The sequence below is a fragment of the Miniopterus schreibersii genome (assembly GCF_964146895.1).
Source record: "Miniopterus schreibersii genome assembly, chromosome: 10".
Lineage (NCBI taxonomy): Eukaryota > Metazoa > Chordata > Mammalia > Chiroptera > Miniopteridae > Miniopterus > Miniopterus schreibersii.
The window spans coordinates 38,778,624-38,797,354 of record NC_138110.1 but is presented as its reverse complement, the minus strand read 5'-3'; the positions used below and the strand labels follow the sequence as shown (position 1 = coordinate 38,797,354).

Sequence of the window (18,731 nt, the reverse complement as noted above, 5' to 3'; positions counted from 1 at the left end):
GTTCAAGCGGTCCTCATATTGGTAACCCAGGCATGATCAAAGGCAGGGTCAGGGAATGACTGGCAAGGCTCAAGTTGATCACCGAATCCTGAGAACAGAGCGGCTGTGTTTTGGTCATGCCTTTCTCTCCTTGCACCTAAACCATTCCAAAGACAACAGTGACTCTCCGAGTCTAAAAAGCATTCAAAGAGGAGGCACCCACAACTAATTCTACTCGACAGGGCCTGTAGTAAGTCCTCTTTGCTGAAAATTTGGAAGAGGGAATTCCTATGGATACAAACCATAAAACTCTGTTAATTAAAAAATGAATAATTAAATATTAATCTGGATATTTAAATTACTGGGCTTGCAATAGATTTTTATTTATTTTTTTGTAAAATTAAAAACAAGATCGTTAGCTGGACAAGAGCCGTTGCTTTTAATTAAAGTCATTAAAAGTTGACCAGCACTGGGCACTTAGATTTATAATTTTTCTTGGGTATATATTTAGAAGGCTGGCCACTCGTTTATTCAGCAAGCACTTAGTATTAGGTGGAGAGATGCAGAGGTGAGTAAAACGTGGCTCCTCTCCTGGAGGCGCTCACAGGGTCCTCCTGTCCCCCAGCCAGCCTGGAGCGATGGAGGCCATGCTGACCCTCAGAGCCCACATCCATGTGAGGGGGCAGCCTCTACCCACTCCAGCAACTGCTGCCAAGGGGAAGTGCAGGCCCAACATAACAGCTCTTCCACGTTTTAAAAAGAATCTGGAGATGTGGACTTTTCTGGGGAAATCACCTGATTTCTAAATGTTGACTAATTAAAAAATTCAAAGGCACAAATAAGAAACAATAACTACCCAGGCAAACAAAACAGGCCCTTGCCCTTGCCCTTGCCCTTGCCCTTGCCCTTGCCCTTGCCCTTGCCCTTGCCCTTGCCCTTGCCCTTGCCCTTTATAACATCTGACCAGTCTAAGCTCCCACAAGACAGAGACCAGTCCTGTCCCTGCCCAGGGGCTGAGAGTTGGTCACCCAATCTCAGCTTGAAAAACAACCAGTATATGGATAATGCAGACCAGCTCTGTGCAAAAGACAGAAATCTGAAATCCAGGCTGACACTCCTCTTCTGGTGGTTCACTTTGTGGTTGGAAAATTCTTGGAGGCTGAAAACACACCATCCTTAAACTCAAGAGTTCTCAAAACCCAGGAAATTCCAAAGTCAAGGTTCCTTTTGCAATAATCACACACACTGCTTCCGTGATTTGGGTACACACAGCCTTTCTCCCCGTTTTGCTCGGGAACATCATGAAGTGCACAGGACGCGACACAGCCTGGAGGCTCAGCCTCTCAGACCATTGCTGCGATATTCAGAAGTCGCATTTCCTCCCCAATGGAGCACCATCTCACTCTCACTTCTCACACTCAGTTCAACGCCTGGTGGGGTTTTTGTTTTGTTTTTTTAGTTCACTCTGAAATGCCATACAAAATATAGTAGATGAAGGCTTATTTGTAAGAAAGAAAAATGCTGTCAAGAATTCAGACTATCGCTATAAAGGTTAAGACAGAACTTTGGGGAATACTAGTTTTAAGAATGAACCAGGATATCTTGACAGCTGGGGCTTTGGATGCCACTGCCCACCATTGGTGTCATGCCTTCCCAGAAGGTCAGGTGCAGAGGAAGAAGAGGGGAGCACAGGATTAGCTCCCTGCCCCTCAGCCCCAGCTCTGCTTATAAATTGTTGCCTCACCATTAGCACCTCCTGCCCCTCCATCCTTCCCTGTCTTCCTGGGGCCAGAGGGGCCAAATCCTCTTTACCCACAGCCTAACTAAGCTCTCCCTTCTACGTAAGCTCCAGTTTCAGACCAGCTCCAAGGCCCCGATCACCCCGTCCTCTCTCTCTTCTTCAGTCTCCACATTCACTGTGCATTCAAACAGTCACTATCCTACCCCACCAATTACCTTTATGACTTCCTCTTCCCCCCAAAACTCCATGAGGGCTGGATGATGTCTTACGCTTCTTAATGACTGCCACATACTTTGCATACAGCAGCCACTCAACAAGTATTTTTAGCTGATTGATAGAATTAAAGCTTATAGGATTAAAAATCTACGCTAATCCTATAGCATATAGGATTAAAAATCTAGGAGATCTTTTTCCTAAAAATGTTCTACTGGAATTCTTAGTCCACCATGTCGATCCCTGCACAAGAAATAGAGCCGTCTTGTCCTAGGTAACACTACTTCCGTTTGCTGCCAATCATCTAGATGCTCTTTACAGGTGATCACGCTGGTGAGAAGAGGAACATTTAGGTCAATTCTTCTTCCACGTCCTATGGCTCACTTCTGCCTTGACATTATCTACATCACCGGTAAATCCTTGGTGTTTCCCAAATCAGTTCTAGGGAGGTGCCCGGCAGGTTATGGGGCCTTGAACAGAGTCCTTGGTTTGAGTCCTGGTCCAATCACCTAGTAGCTATAATATCTTTGAAAAATCACGCAAGTGTCTCTGAACCTGTTTCTTCATCTTTAAAATAACTTGGAGGATTGTTGTAAAACTCAGTGAGATGATATTAATGTAAAAATGTCTGAGACATAGTAGTTGTTCAATAAATGGTTAGTTATTATTATTATTATTATTAAACGGAAGAGGAGGGTATGGAAGTATTTCCTAATTTTTATTTTCCTTCCATTTTTCTTCTTGGGGCGTGAAATGTCCCCATTAGGGGCTCCCTTTTTCTGAATGCTGTGAGCCAAAAGATTCATTTCTGTCAGTCTGGGATGGTTTAGATATGGACCTGTCTTAAGGCATGGAGATGAGCGACTATAGACACCACAGGGGCAGCAATTTTTCACTTTTGTCCAAAAACAGTTCCTGTTACATATTGGACCCTTGGTAAATATCTGTTTATTGAACAAACCCCTTCCAGTCCAAAGCCACATGGGATGCAGTTACCTCCTGGACTTACTCATCATAGTATCCAGAGCCTGGTCCTGCCTCTCTTATTTATCCTGCAGGCATCTCCTGCTGATGTTTAAAAATAATAGTGTTATTTCTGTGGCTCTGACAGACAGTACCAGGGGATTATTCACAAGAAGCCCTGGGAGACCAGAGGCTGCCATGGGTATACCAGGCACCAGCACCAGCCCCACCAGCAAGCACCAGGGTCCTTGAGTCAAACAGGTGACAATTCTGCAGGTCCAACTTGCAAATAAATGCTCAAAAGGGTGGGGATCAGCTCTTAGGATTGCTCTGATCCCAAGCATGAAAAAAAATACCAATTTTCTAGAAGTACGCCTTATTTGAGCAAAGCTAAGTAACAACATGCTTTTTCTTTTCATAATACTGGTAAAAAAATATAAAATCCAATTCTAAAAATTGTCTACACTTCAATTTTGAAATGCCATTCTAGGGGGTGAGAGTTGGGGAGAAACCTGCCAAATAATATCCCCAAACTGGAATGGAAACAAGCATTATTTTAAAGTGGCTCTAGGCTTGTTTTTCCTTCTAGAACAAAGGATAGGAGACCAATAAGCAGCCACACAAATATGAATTACTCTCCAACATGTGCTGCATTAGTGATTCAGGCCAGGCAGCAGGCAGCACAGTCACAGGGAAGGAAAGCTACGTGTTTCCAGGCCAGTGGCTTGTAGGCCGGGCAAAGACCCAGCAAGGACTAAACTATCCTGGGTGATAAGGAAAGGCCACTCGATGTGGTTTCATTCTGGAGACAATAGAGCCCACCTCATCGGCATATACATTCCTGAACCAAATATTGATTGCATTTTTCTCACCGTTAAACCAAACTGTTATGGCTCCTGGCAAGTGGTGATAGTAGGAGTGGAAGATAACAGGCCTTTACTTCTACTCGATGCATGTCTGTATTGATTTAGACATCTCACAAACAGCATGTATTACTACATGGTTGAAAAATACATAAGTATATGCCCCCAAATGAAGCATGCCCATTGATAAGGGGAGCAGTGAGCAGTTTCAACACTTTAAACTCGCCATGTCACCCCCTTCACCTTCCTCTCCCCTGCAGATGACAACCCAAACCCTTGGTAATGATGGCATCGACTGATCTGCATATAGCAATCTGGAGAAGGTCAAAGTCTTAACTTGGTCAGCTCTTCAATGGGCACAGTCTGTATAGACAGTTAGAGGTGGAACACACATGCTAGCTTCATTCTGTTCCCAGCGTGGCTGTGACCACCTGGCTCTGGACCACAAGAGGCACGGGGGCCCTAACAAGCCCAAAGGACCTGTCTCCTCAGTCGTAGAAGGGAGAGCTCCGCGATCTGTTTTTAAAGGATAAGGCAAGGAGCTCCAGCTGGGCGATTGTGCTATGGCAGTAATGCATTGGAGCAGCTTCCACACGTGCTTGTTACTAGCGGCCAACTCCCCCTTGTGAATCATAGGCTCTGAGGCTATGGTGCAGAGTCATGTGGCCTTTTCTAGGAGGTGTGACCTGAAGTTACCATCACAGCCACCACATGCATCTCCGGGGTGTCCTCTCGCAGCCATTGTCCCATGAGGCTGCCTCAGCCATCCTTCTAAAGTGGTCATGTGCTCAAGTCACCACCAGCTCTTTCCTGCGTCCTGGCGGAGCCCACACACCCTGGGGGCACTACCTTGATGAAGGAGGCAGACCACAAAGAGCAGAACAATGGACAAGCAAGGTAGTGAGCGTCAGAACTGCCAGGCAGGAAAGAAACAAGGCGACAGGGAGTAGCTTGGGGAATTCATGTAGACTGTGCCCAGGGAAGGCCTTTCTGAGGTTGCCTGGATGGGGACACCCGGGGGATGAGAAGCTGGTGGACAACTGCAAAGCTTACTGCAAAGCATTTAGGCCGTGCCGATGAGCCCAAAGGCCCTGAGGCGGGAACGCACACGCCATGGTCAAGGCACAGAGAGGCTCTCCGCTCTCCTGACCTCCAGGCCGGTTTAGTTACCTACCTACTGGTATCTCGATTCTCAGGTGTAACGGGGCACCCCAGCCTTCGTGTATCCAACCCAATTCCTGATAACCCTCCACCCCTAACTTGCACAACCCTGCTCTTCACATATTATTCCCCATCTCAGTGAAAGGCAACCGCATTTTTTCCACAGCTCAAGCCAAAAACGTAGAAGTCATCCCAGACTCCTCTGTTTCTCTCAGATCCTATTGCCTTACTCTCAGGACAGAGCAGGCTCCCTGCGACAGCCTGCCATTCCCATTGCTGTCAGCCTGGTCTTGGTCGTCTTGCACCTAGACTGCTGTCAGAGCCTTTATTTGGTCTTTCTGCTTCCTCCCTGCCTGCTCCACAATACAGCCTCCGCACAGCAGACAGAGGGACATGTGGCTCAAACTCCTCCGATCGCATCCCCTCTCACTCAGGGTAAGGCCAAGCCCTTAGAAAGGAGTTTAAGGCCTCACATGGTCAGCTGCCAGCTGACCTCATCTCCTACTACTCTCCCTCTTGTCACACCACTCTGGTCACATAGCTCTTCAAGCTGACCAAGCGCCCTCCCCCCTGAGGGCCTCTGCATTTGCTGGTCCCTCTGCTGACCCCATGACTCGCTTCCTCTCTTCCTTCAGGTCTCTGCTCAAATATCATAGAGAAAGGAAGTGCTGCCTTTAAGCAAATGGGTGAGTGCATTCTAAACAGGGATGATCTGGAGCTTATCTAAGAGAAAATGAATTGAAGGATTAAAAAAACAACAACGTGGCTATCCATATAAAATAGTGGTTCACCAATAGTGGTTACTCTTGTGTGGACCAGTGACTGAAAGGTGTACCTGTGATGTTCTATTTTTTCATCTGCATGGCTGTAGTAGGTATTATATACTCAGCTTGTGAAAAGCCATCGAGTTGTATACTCGTGCTATACACACTCTTGAATGTATATTTAAACATCAATAAAGCATATGCCCAAGGCACACACCTTTCTTCAACATTTGAGAGCAGTAATTAGTATCCTGATGAAACAAACCTAAACAACTAATTTTCATTTCCTCTCTCTATGCAAATAGAGACTTACCATCCCACGGTTGCAGTGGTCAGGATCATATCAAACAGCAATATTGATAAACCAGCTGTGATCATCTGCAGAAATAATTCCAACAAAAAGGTCATCAGAGTGGTAGGACTTCAGGAACCTTCTCCACAGTCATTTCTCACAAGCTTAGCTCATGTTAGTTCAGATCCCTGACAACATTTTTTCCCCTTCACGTCCTTTCCCCACACTTCCTCGTCTCCTGTATTTAGTGTTGCATCTGAGCAGAGCATTTGGTGCGGAAAATGCTAAATCCTGGTGTATGTTGGAGGTGGGAATCTGCAAAGAAGCATTCAAAAGAGGAGGCAGAGAGCCCACATCTCACTCATCTCTCTCCAGGGCAGGGCAGAGTGCGAGCACATTTCCATCTCGTCTCAGCTGTGCAGAATTAATCCCCAAGGTCAGTGGTGCTCATTAACCTGTTCCCAGATACTCCAGATAAAAACGATCTGTCACCCTGCGTTTGCCAATAGCACTTTCCCCTGTCCTAAGGCTTCGGTCTTTCTGTCCCAAGTCACACATTCTAAGAAACCAGTTGCTTCCTGGGGAAGAGAGCAATTAAATCATTAATTAATTATTTGCAAATAGTGGGGGTTACTCCCACATCCGTCTGAGCAAAGAATTAGAGAAAAGTCTCTTAGGAATGTCAGTAACAGAACTCTGCAGTACCTCTAACCTGTTGGCACAAAGAATGTATGTGACACTATTTTGTCAACACTTAGAATGCCTGCTAAGGAAAATATGTTTTCCCCCCAGTATTCTGCATTCTGGAATGCCAAACAGCTTCCACTGGGAAGGTGACCCTTAAGACTGGCTTTCTTGTCTAGCCAGTGTGGCTCAGTGGTTGAGCGTCACCCTATGAACCAGGAGGTCACGGTTTGATTCCCGGTCAGGGCACATGCCCAGGTTGGGGGCTCAATCCCCAGTGTGGAACATGCAGGAGGCAGCCGATCAATGACTCTCTCATCAATGATGTTTCTATCCCTCTCTCTCTCTCCCTTCTTCTCTCTGAAATCAATAAAGATATATTTAATTAAAAAATTAAAAAAGACTGGTTTTCTTGCAAGAAGAAGTAAGAAGTAGGCTGGGTCACTCAGGCTGGACGCCCTCTCACTGACGGGGGCTTCACATGCCATCACACAGGCCTCTTCAGGTCTCCAAGCGAGCCGATGGTCAGGCGGAAAGTACATTTACTGAGTTTCACCGTCATTCATTTACCATCTCAAAAAAGTCTGGAAATATAAACCGGAACCCTTGGCATATAAACTTTGTGAGATTTTGGAATCTTTGTAGTTTACCTATTTGGGGTCACTTTCTATTTACTTCCTTTATTGATTAGTAGCCAAAATCCCTGACAACAAAAATGACCTGTGTTCTCTTCAGGAACAAAAAAGGAGTGGCAACAAGGTCGGAGAGTCGATTGCAAAGCAGAATCCAAAGGGCGAAGAAAGAAAAATTTCAAAGTGCTGGCTGGTGGGCTTTATCTTAAAAAGTATGACGAATGGCACCCGTTCCTCCACCCCACCCCCTTTTTGTTTTACTTAGGACCTTTGCATCTATGGTATAAATAAAGTGGGCCTAAAATTTTATTATCTTGCAGTGTAACTGTCTGGTTTGGGAGACAAGGCTATACAAACCACATCAGTTAGTTCATCATCAGCTTCCCTTGTTTTCCTCTAAAGGGTAAAGCTGATCTTTACTATGGAAACTTCTAGCTGGGGGCCATCGTTACTGGCCACTGTCCTAATCAACTCTTCTCTTTCTTTTTGATTCCAGTTTGCCATTTTCAGTTTTCCCAAACACGTATTTCATCTAGGTTTTCCAACTTACTACATTTAGCTGTTTAGAAAAATATTATTGTTATCTCATTTGTACCCATTTTTATCACCTTCCCTTTTATTCTTACTTTTACTGGGACCCTTCACTAAATGCCTGAAAGAGTCCCTAATTCTTCACCACTGTCCTGTCTCCTTTGCTCCTTTTTACCAGCTCCCTTTTCTCTTCTTTGCCAACTTTATCGAGGAATACTTGATAAACACAATTGTGTGTATTTAAAGTGTGCGGCGTGATGATTTGATACACATATATATTCACGACCTTCCTTGATCAGCTTCTCTTACTCTCTGACTGGCTCTTTCATGACTTTCAGTCTAGTCCGTGAAGCTGACACCTCCCACAGGCCCTGCAGCTGTCACAGCCTAGGACGTGTGCCTCTGTTTCTCTGTGAGTTTCTTTAGCTTAGGAAAAGTCTCATCTGCTCTGAGACACACAGCTGGCCTGCTTGTACCTATTAACTGCACCTTTTGCCAAGAAAAACACAGCGTAAAATGTTCAAACCAGCCCTTCCTTGAAAATAAGGTTGGTTTAATAGCCAGCCTGGTGCCTTTGCCATCTGCTGCTTCCTGGAAATGTTTGTATAGTCTCCTGCCTTTCTCCTGGGCTGCTTTTCCAAACTTCTCTAAATTTTTATCTCTCAAGGAGCAAATGTTCTGCTGGCTGACTCTCTGAAACTTCACAAATAGGTCTGTCTTATTTCTATAGAGAATGTATAGTGAATTTGCATGCACTGTAGAGCTACTGTAAAGTTACATGGGCTACTTTTTAATCTTTCCAGTAAGAACTCTCAATTTCTTAGGCTTCTCTCCTTTATTTCCATCAACAGCCCTAGCAGGCAGCAGCTCTTTTTGCAGGCATTCTCTCTCTCTCTCTCCCCCACTACCCCCAACACACACACACACACACACACACACACACACACACACACACACAAAACACAGAGTCGCCAAAGTTCTACCACTAACACCCCGCTGAGGGGCAGTTGGTCAGCCTGACTTACCCACTTAGTGACAGACTCACACATCCACCTCACCGTGTGTGAGGTTCAAACTCATGCCTCAGCAGATGACAGGTTTCTATATGCCATTGCTGTCAGGGCTGCTCAAGAACATCAAAGGTGTGAATGAAAATCTGCTCGTGCCAAGAGCCCGCTCCACTGCTAACTCCACCAAGGAACAAACAGAAGCCAGGAAAGGCCGACTGTGTGAGTCTGGGTACAGAATATCTCACGTGCAGTCACCTAAGGGTGGAATTCGAGAGGTGGAAGGGACTCCCTAAGCACAGAGGTGGGGAAACTGTGACCAGAAATGGTGTGTGATTTGCTTCAGGGCCCTGTGAGCAGTAGAATCAATGCTCTGACTCCCAGGTCAGCCTCCTCTCAAGCCAGAAACTCAGCAAGGGTCTACCAAACTCCATGCTGAAAGCAGGGACTCAAGCAGGTATTTGCAAACTTATGTTCATAGCAGTAATACTCACGATAGCCAAAATTTGGAAGCACCCCAACTATCCATTGAAGGATGTATCAACAAGCGAAATGTGACATATACACACAATGGAATATTATCCAGCCTTAAAAAGGAAGGCAATTCTGCAATATGCTACAACATGAATGAACCTTGAGAACATTATGCTGAGTTGAACCAGACACAGAAGGACAAATACTGTATGATTCCACCTACATGACATACCCAGAGGAGTCAAACTCACAGACACAGAGTAGAATAGAAGTTACCAGGGCCTGGGAGGAATGGAGAGTTAGTGTTTAATGGGTACAGAGTTTCAGTTTGGGGTGATAAAAAAGTTCTGGAGATGGATGTCAGTAAAAGCATGAACTTTTAAAAACACACACAACCTTTAAAATGGCTAAAATATGTTCATGTAAAAGACTTCAGGTTACTCTTGGAACTTGACATTCAAGAGGTACAAAAGTAGCAGTCATGACTACCAAGTGTTCTTGCTTACAAAAAGCATTTTTAAAAATACACATTTTTTCCCAAAGAAGAAAGAGTACTGTGGTCTGAGGAATGTCTCCTTCGCACACGCAGATCCGAGTAACAAACAACAGGACCTGCCACAGGCGGAGGGATGCCAACAACAGCAGAACTCAATACATTGTGTCTGCAGCGGGGCTTTGAACTTCCTGGCTTTGTCAATGGATGTCACAACCTCTGTGTTATTTAAACAGAGTTTGGTATTTAAGGCAGGTCTGGTTTGTTTTTTAAACATTCATTTCAATCCTAAGACAATTTGTTGTTGGTTTTTTTAAAGAAAATAAAGAGGAGTGGATGTTGGTGGGAACCTGCCAGATAGTCATGTATTTGGGGAGAATCAGAGATTCAGGCTTGTTATTTGTTACTGACTTGTTGTTGCTGTTGTTGTTTACATACATATGAATTTCTTTAAAAAGTGACTGACTGCAGCATGCCTAGGAAGCCCTTCCCTGTGACTGTCTTAGTTGTGGCCCATGCACACATCCCCCACTTAAACTGGCCCTAGTTTTTCAAACACAGTTTTGTACCATCATCTTGCCTTTGCTCAGCAAGTTCTCTGCCTGGGGCAAGGCCTCCCCACACAATTTCTACTCACCCAAATCTCTGCTTCTTTGACCAATCACCTCCATGGGGCTAGAAAGAGCTCCACAGAGAGAATGGTGACTAGCTTTCTGGTTCCTAGTACAAAAATGCCAGGGAAGATTCTGATTGGCTCCTGGACCAACTGACTGTGGCCTAGGAGGAAGAGTAATGTAAAAACATGGAAGCTCACCCTTGAACTTCATGTTGGAATGGAGAAGGGAACACTTCCCTGGAGGAAGGCAAGGACAGTGCTGGGCAGACAGAACAGCAGATGTCTTCTATAGCCTTGCTATAAATATCCTCTGGGAGCTTGCAGGAAATGCGAGATCTCAGGTCCCACTGCAGTCCCACTGAGCAACATCTACATTGGAAAAGATCCCCAGGTGGTGTGCACACACATTAAAATGTGAGGAGTTCTGCTCTACACCCTCCAATTCCAGCACTATCTCAACACCTGCTCTGTCCAGTTGGTATTGCCACATCTTCCAGGAAGGGCAGACTCCAGCTTTCTCACAAACTGCAGAGCTGGAGGCGTGTGTCAGACTGTCCTGGAGTCTGTCTGCATCGCAGTCACATATGAATGTTACTAATCCAGCCTTCCTTTTAGCTTAAAGAGTAAATCTAATAAAAATTTACAATTTGAGCACGGCTGGTGTGACTCAGTAGTTGACCATCAACCTATGATCCAGGCGATCACAGTTTGATTCCAGGTCAGGGCACATGCCCTGGTTGTGGGCTCGATCCCCAGTGTGGGGTGTGCAGGAGGTGGCCAATCAATGACTCTCTCATCATTGATGTTTCTATCTCTCTCTCTTCCTCTCCATTCCTCTCTTTGAAATCAATAAAGACATATTTAAGAAAAAAAAAGTGACATGAATATCTAGTTCATGAAAGGGAAGGAAAGAAAGTAACCAAAGTTTAAAGAGGGCGTAAAATGTTGATGACTGATACCAGGCTCTGCAGTGTCACATGTATGAGCTCCTGGGCTCCTCACATCCCCACAAAGAAGGTGCCTAAGCCCATTTCACAGATGAAGAAACTGAAGCTCCCAGAGGTTAAAAACCTTGCTCAAAGCACATAATCACAACAAGAAAAGAGCTGGGATTAACACTCAGGTCTTCTGATTCCTGTGCCAATCCTCCTTTTCCAACTCGAAGCTACCCCTGGTGGTAGCTTTGCTTAACCTGGAGAATTCACCTTGACTCAGCAGTTCTTAAGCCTGTCTGAACATCAAAATATCCTGAGAAGTTTTGGGGGGAAAAAATATACTAAAGTACTGTCCCATATCAATTAAATTGGCATATCTTGTAATGAGGCACAGGTATCAGCATTTTAAAAAAGATCTCCTAGTGATTTTCCTATGAAGCTGGGGTTGAAGTTATGATTACTGATGTATTATTAGTTTGAGTAGAAGTATCCATAAAACTGCCAAAATTCATAGAACCACTTGAAAACAAGGATGTCTAGGACAGAACTTGGTCAAAAAGACATCATCATTACTATCACCACTATCATCACAAGTATTACGTACTGCACCATTTTACATTCTCACCAGCAGTGTCTGAGGGTTCCAGTTTCTTTACACCCTTCTTCTTATCTGTCTTTTCTATTATAGCCATCCTAGTGGGTGTGAAGTGGTATGTCATTGTGGTTTTGATTTGCGTTTCCCTGATGAGAACATCTTTTCATGAGCATACTAGTCATTTGTTTATCTTCTTGGGAAAAACGGTCTTTTCAGATCCTTGCCCATTTTTCAATTGAGTTATTTATCTTTTTACTATTGAGTTATAAGAGTTCTTTATATATTTAGATACAAGTCCCTTATTGGAGATATGATTTGTCTGTAAGTTGTCTTTTCACTTTCGTAATGGTGTCCTTTGCAGCACAAAAGTTTTTAATTTTGATGAAGTCCAATTTATCTTTTTTCTTCTTTTGTTGCTTGTGCTTTTGGTGTAAAGACCACATTCTGAATAGCAAGGAATTGTAAATCATTATTCCACCCAACACCTTAATTAACACTATACAGGTGTCATACCATTATATCATGGTTTCCTTTTTATAGGGCCATTCATTCATTCTACCTTCAAACACTTATTTTCTATTTTAAAACATTATCTATCTAAATTATGTACTGCGCTTATTTGATTTATAATGAGTTTCCAATGTGATTTTAGGAAAGAAGCTGATATCATGCTATATGATATGAATCCAAGGTTTTGTGATTAAATAGATATCTGGGGATTTAAAAATCTAATAAGCATATACAGCAGATCCTCAATTAACATCATTTTGTTCAATGTTTTGTTATAACGTTGATGAGAAAAAAATCAATTCCCAGCTGTAGCCACCCTCTGTGGTTTTCACATTCTCCCCATGCTCATGTAGGTTTTTCTCTGGTTACTCCGGTTTCCTCCCACATCTCAAAGATGCACATTAGGTGAACTGGCATGTCTAATTGTTCCAGTATGAGTGAATGTGGGTGTGGATGTGGGTGCACCCTGAGATGGAATGGTGTCCTGTCCAGGGTTGGTTCCTGCATTGTGCTCTGAGCTGCAATAAGCATATTAGAAAATAATTATCTTGTTTTTATTAATCTTTCTTAAACATATGTATAGCTCATATTTATTTCAATGTTTAATAGTAGTAGTGTTTCAGGTTTTTATTTAGAAGTTTGGTGATGTTTTTGTGACAAGGAATATGCTGTAAAAACTTAATTCTTGTATACATAAATTAGCCTGTGGTAAAACTGGTTTCATTATACTTTGTTTCACTTAAAGTTGCAGTTTCCAAGAACCTATCAATGATATTAAATGAGGACTTACTGTATATTTAATGAAAGAATCTAGAAAACCTTATGGAGTAATTCTCCAGATAGAGTCATAGTAATTTTGAAGAGGTTGGTGACCAGTTGTTTAAAGTAGGAATAGAGGAAGGAAGTGTTAAGATTATCTAATCTCTCCTCCAACTTTCAGCACTTTAAAGATGCCACTCCATTGTCTATTGGTACTCATAGTTTCAGTTGAAATGTCAGTTGTTTCTTCAATTTAAGGTAATGTCTTTTTTCCTCTGGTTGATTTTAAGATTTTCTCTTTATCTTTGGTTTTCAACATTTGGACTGGGATATGCCTTGGGGTGCTTAGGTATGACTTCTTTGTATTTTTTGTTTGTGGGTCGATGTCTTTCAGGAGTTTTGGAAAATCCTCTGCCATTCTCCCTTCAAATATCGATTCTCCCCAATCTCTCTCTTTAGCTTCTAGAAATTCAATTACACATATATTAGACTTTTTGACAATTTTCCCTATGTCTCTTATGCTTTGTTCTGTTCTTTATTCTTTTTCCCTTTACACTTCACTAATCCCAGTGCACTGTGTCCAGTCTGCTCTTAGACCCATCTAATAAGTTGTGAATGCCAGATATACTTTTTCAATAACTACTTGATTTTTACAGATTCCAATTTTGCACTGAAATGCTCCAATGATTTACTTAATCCTTCCCTCTGTTTTTTAAAAATATGTTTTTATTGATTTCAGAGAGAAGAATGGAGAGGGAGAGAGAGATAGAAACATTAATGAAGAGAAAATCATTGATCGGCTGCCTCCTACATGTCCCCTACTGGGGATTGAGCCATAACCCGGGTATGTGCCCTGACCAGGAATCAAACCATGACCTCCAAGTTCATGGGTCAATGCTCAACCACTGAGCCACACAGGCTGGGCTCCTCTGTTTTTTTATGACATATTATTCATAGTCGTTTTTAAGTTATTGCTAGCATCAATATCTGGATCATTTGTAGTTCTGTTGTTATTATTTTCCACTTATTGGTCATGTTTTCTTGACTCTTCACATGTCTATAATTTTGATTGTATGTTGGACATTGTATATAATAGAACTGTAGAGGCTCCAGCTGAGAGTTTCAACCAGAAGTGTTGCCCTTTTCCACTAAAAGGATGGCAGACTCAATTCAAACAGGGATTGAATGAATCAGAGATGGGCTGTGGCTCTAGTAAGACTCAGTCCATCTCCACTTTATCTTGTCCCTTAGGTATGGCCTTCACACCCTTGTGTTTAAGAGCTTGGTGGATCTTTGTCTCCTCATCCTTGAAAGTTCTGTCTTTCAGAAATTTTGACCTTAGCTTTTTAGCCATCCATCCCACACTGGTTCAAAATCTGCCACTGTATATTTGCTGCAGGCCCTTCCTTCTAGCAGGATTGTGTCTCCTAAGCACCCCAAAGCTATGAGAGTTTTCACTTTTCCTTTCTTGACTAGCCTGCAGCATCCTGAACTGCCCCCCAGAACTCAGCAGTGTCTCATGGAAAAATTGGACATGCATTTGAGACTCCTCTAGTTTCCAATCTATCAAGCCAGTTCCACATAACTGCCAAAAGCTCTGCTAGTTTCATTTTCCTGCAGAATATTTCCTCTTCTTGAACCAAGCCAGATCCTTAACCCACACCCAGTACCAACAAATATCCTCCCCCTTCTCCTACCCCCATGAAAAAAATAACCTATGTTACTCAGTATACCTAGAAAGGGTTCTTCTTTCTCTGGAAATTTATTTTAGTTCTCATTACTTACAAAGATCTCCAAGTTCTTTAACAATATGATTTCTGCAACACGCCCCCCTCGTTCTTTTAGTTGAACGTTGGTCTGTCACAACATATGATATTCTACACTGAAGTAAAAGGTTTCCCTTTATTATGTAGAGGAAAAAATAAGACCCAGAGAGATGGTCTAAGTGACTGGTTTTCAAATCAGGCTTGGCCAACCACTATTTCCCTAGAGCCACCTTGGATGTCATTCTGAGGCAAGTTAAGAGGCTTTGTTTGATTTGTTCTGTACATCTTCCTGATCAGTGACAATCTTGTTAATTCATCATTACAATTTTAATTAGATTTGGTTTTTACCTTAGTCTAGGACTTTGTATATAACAGCCTTGGGCAACAGGACTTTTAGAAGGGTACAGTCTCTTTCTCTTCAGATACAGTTTCCAATATGATGCAACTGATGGTGATTAATAAGACAGGCTGGAGGTGAGGGGGACATTCAGTTTCTTCCGATTCTCTCTGCCTATAGGGGAGAAAACTCTTCTGCCTTCTATCCTTCCACTCTCTTCCAAGTTCACTCAATGGGAAAAGTTATTCATCTGACTGTATGTTTACTGAGGCTCATTACACTAGTTGGTGGGATTCTAGTGCTTTAAAGGTCAGAATCAGACTCCACATAATTTCTTTCTTCTCTTGAATCCATGCAATAATACTCTCTTCACCCTTTGTCTCCACCTGTTGGGGGTGGACATGGAGGATGGGGAGGAAGCCATGCCTCCTATAAAAGCAGAAAGCTTTTTAAGTTTCTAAACCAAGGTTGAGTTTTTCAACTCAATTTTGTTTCCTACTTGTGTACGATTCCTTGTCCATATGTTCTCCTAGTCCATGCTCCAGGAATGAAGAAAGAGCAGGCAGTAGAGTTCAAGTACCAAAACTCCGAATGCTTTAACCCATGCTATGTCCTGAAAAGACCTATGTGTCTTTTCATACTATCTGACACTGGTCCTTTGGTTATAACTTCAGAAGTCTGTGGACCTTTAGACCTTTCTTTTCTCTAGGACTTGAAATTTTCCTGGCACAGTCATGCGGAAGGTGTCAGCTCTTCCCTAAACTGGGTGTCAGACTTTCCTCGTTAGTACTCACATTTCTCAAGAGGCCATAGTAATACCATGTTCACTGAAGTGGTGTTTCCTGGAACCTTTGGAAGGCTTCTTCCTTTTCTCTCTCTCTGGGGGTGTACCACTTCAGCTCATCCTAAAACACCTGATTAGGGTGAATTTTGTTTGCTTGTTTTATTCCCTACGTCCTTTAAATAAGGAGGCTAGAAATTTGCCAAGAATTGTTTCTTTGCCAAGCAGTATATAGAACCAAATAATGGAGGCATACTTAAAAACATTCAACTGTAGGAGACAAATGGAGAATTTAAGACTATCCTATTTCCCCCTCAAACTCAATTCGGTGACAGTCTGGTGTGGAGTCAATAGATTCTTCATTCTAGTACTTTTCACTTTCTCAACTCTCTCAGTTTCATCTTACTCAGTAAATGTACTCATCTGTCAAACTTCTAGAGTGATGCGTTTCTGCCAAAGTTATTTTTTAAACTTTGGTCCTGCTGATTAAAAAAGTTCTATCAGTCTCCCAAGTTAAGCAGTACTCTTTCTGGAAAGGAAGGGCATTTGGCTAAGGTACTTTTATTTTCTAAATTGTTTTGATTCACTCAAAGGGTAGATTTAATCTCTGCAGTTTATTTTTAGAAATGAAATGAATTTAAGCTCAAAGGAGCTTTAAATAAAAGCACCATAATTATACTTACTCCAAGGCTGTGAGAATTTTCTTCATCTCCTCTTGATATGACAGCTGTTATACTTAACAATAATGGAGGTGATAGAATACATTTGCCAAAAGATATACATAAAAACCTCCTTGAAATGTTCAAAGATAGGAAATGTGGTGCCCATTTAGTAAAAACCCTCTTGCTACCTTTGACCAGCCTCCTTCCTTAATCCCAACTATTCCTGAATTAGTATCAATTGGGAGAAGTGAGCTCTTGATGTCAAGGGCTGTATCCTGGCTCCAGATCTGGTCACACTCAGTTTAACATGACTAGAGAGTAAGAACTCCTTCGAAATGTACAAAGCTTGCACAAGACTCACTCCACCAGCTCAGTTCCACTTAAGGGACTTACACAAACCACTATTTGGCACTCACTGCAAAGTGTCAACAGGTCACCCGTGTATTCTTCTGCTATGGAGTGAATTGTGTCCCTATCTATCTCTTTCCCAATTCATTTGTTGAAACCCTAACCTCAGTGTAATAATATTTGGAGATGGGGCCTTCTGAAATTAATTAGGGTTAGATGAGATCATGAGGGTGGGGTCCTCATGATGAGATTAGTGTCCTTCTAAGAAGAGGCCAGAGTGGTGTTCTCATTCTCTCCCTCTCCCTCTCCCTCTCCCTCTCCCTCTCCCTCTTCCTCTCCCTGTCCCTCTCCCTCTCCCTCTCCTCCATGTGAGAACACAGCTAGAGGGCAGCCATCTGCAAACCAAGGGAAGAGTTCTCACCAGACACCAACTCTCTGGCACCTTGATCTTGGACTGTCCAGCCTCCAAAACTGTGAGAAATAAATGCCTGTTATTTAAGCTACCCAGTCTATGGTATTTTGCTACAGCAGCCTGAGCTAAGACATTATACCTTGCTCTTTTGGAGAGTTTTTAAAAATGAAAGTTTAAAAAAAGCAATGACTGTCTCAGAAGTGAAACTGACTTAGAAGTGAAAAAGGAAAAGGGCCTTGAATTATTGCTGGAATGAAGCTGAGGCCAAATTATGCTCACTGAATACCACACTAGGCACCAGAGAGGCAAAAATGGTGAAAGGGAAGAACCTGGTCTCACAGCATCCCTAGGCTATGTTAGCCAATTCTAGCGGTCACTAGCAAATAATTTCAATATAATACATTAAGTGCTGAGATATGGGTATATTCTGAATATTATGGGAAGAAGCCCCACAGAGAGATGATGCCTGTGCTAATCTTGTAAAACAAACAAAAATTACCCAGTCAGGAAGGGTGAGAAGGGCTTTCTCCACAGAAGAAACAGCATTAATAAGCTCAGCAATCTCTAACCATTGAGTAGTAACTGAAGTGCAAAGGGTGAAGTGAGTAGTGGACACTGTTAAAGCCGAAGGAAACCTAAAGAGAGAAAACAATCAATAGCTGGGAAAAATCCTTTTTCCTAGCAAGGTATTGAAAAAGTCCCATGGAGAATCCTATTCACTTCAAGACAATGGGTGGCTGGTCCTGGGACAACTGGGCTTGTAGTTTTACCAGAGGTAACCCTTGCCTTGGCCTTCAAAGGAGCTTATCCCCATCTCATGCTCATCCGTTCTTGTGCCATGACTGTGGGACAGCACTCTGAGAGTCCTGGGTGTTCCTTGCTGCATCAGAAACTCACAGAGTAACCTCAGGCAGGCGGACTCTGTATTTCTGTTTCCTCCTCTATAAGACAAAGGAATCATCTATAAAGTACTTCTCAGGGACTGAATTTTCTTCTTTCACCTAATATCTTTTCTTGAAGGCTGCAGGGGCAATTTTATTCATTCCCTGACTTGTTCCAGTGAGAATTTTCAAGAATCTTAAAAACACAGTCGTTACAATGAAAAGATGCCCAATGTCACTGATCGTCAGAGAAATGCAAATGAAAACCACAATGTGATGTCACCTCACGCCTGTCAGAATGGCTATCATCGTCAATAAATCAACAAACAGCA

The 18,731-nt window shown here is 42.8% G+C and overlaps 1 protein-coding gene across 2 annotated transcripts in view; it reads right to left on the bottom strand.

The window, feature by feature from the left end:
* The window catches only part of TMEM241 (transmembrane protein 241), a 106,621-nt gene that overhangs the window by 7,638 nt on the left and 80,252 nt on the right, over positions 1-18,731 (bottom strand). For both annotated transcript variants that reach the window (XM_081149657.1, XM_081149658.1), the window contains one exon: positions 5,998-6,062. In XM_081149657.1, the coding sequence (XP_081005783.1) occupies positions 5,998-6,062 (65 nt within the window). The remainder of the gene's footprint in view (positions 1-5,997; positions 6,063-18,731) is intronic.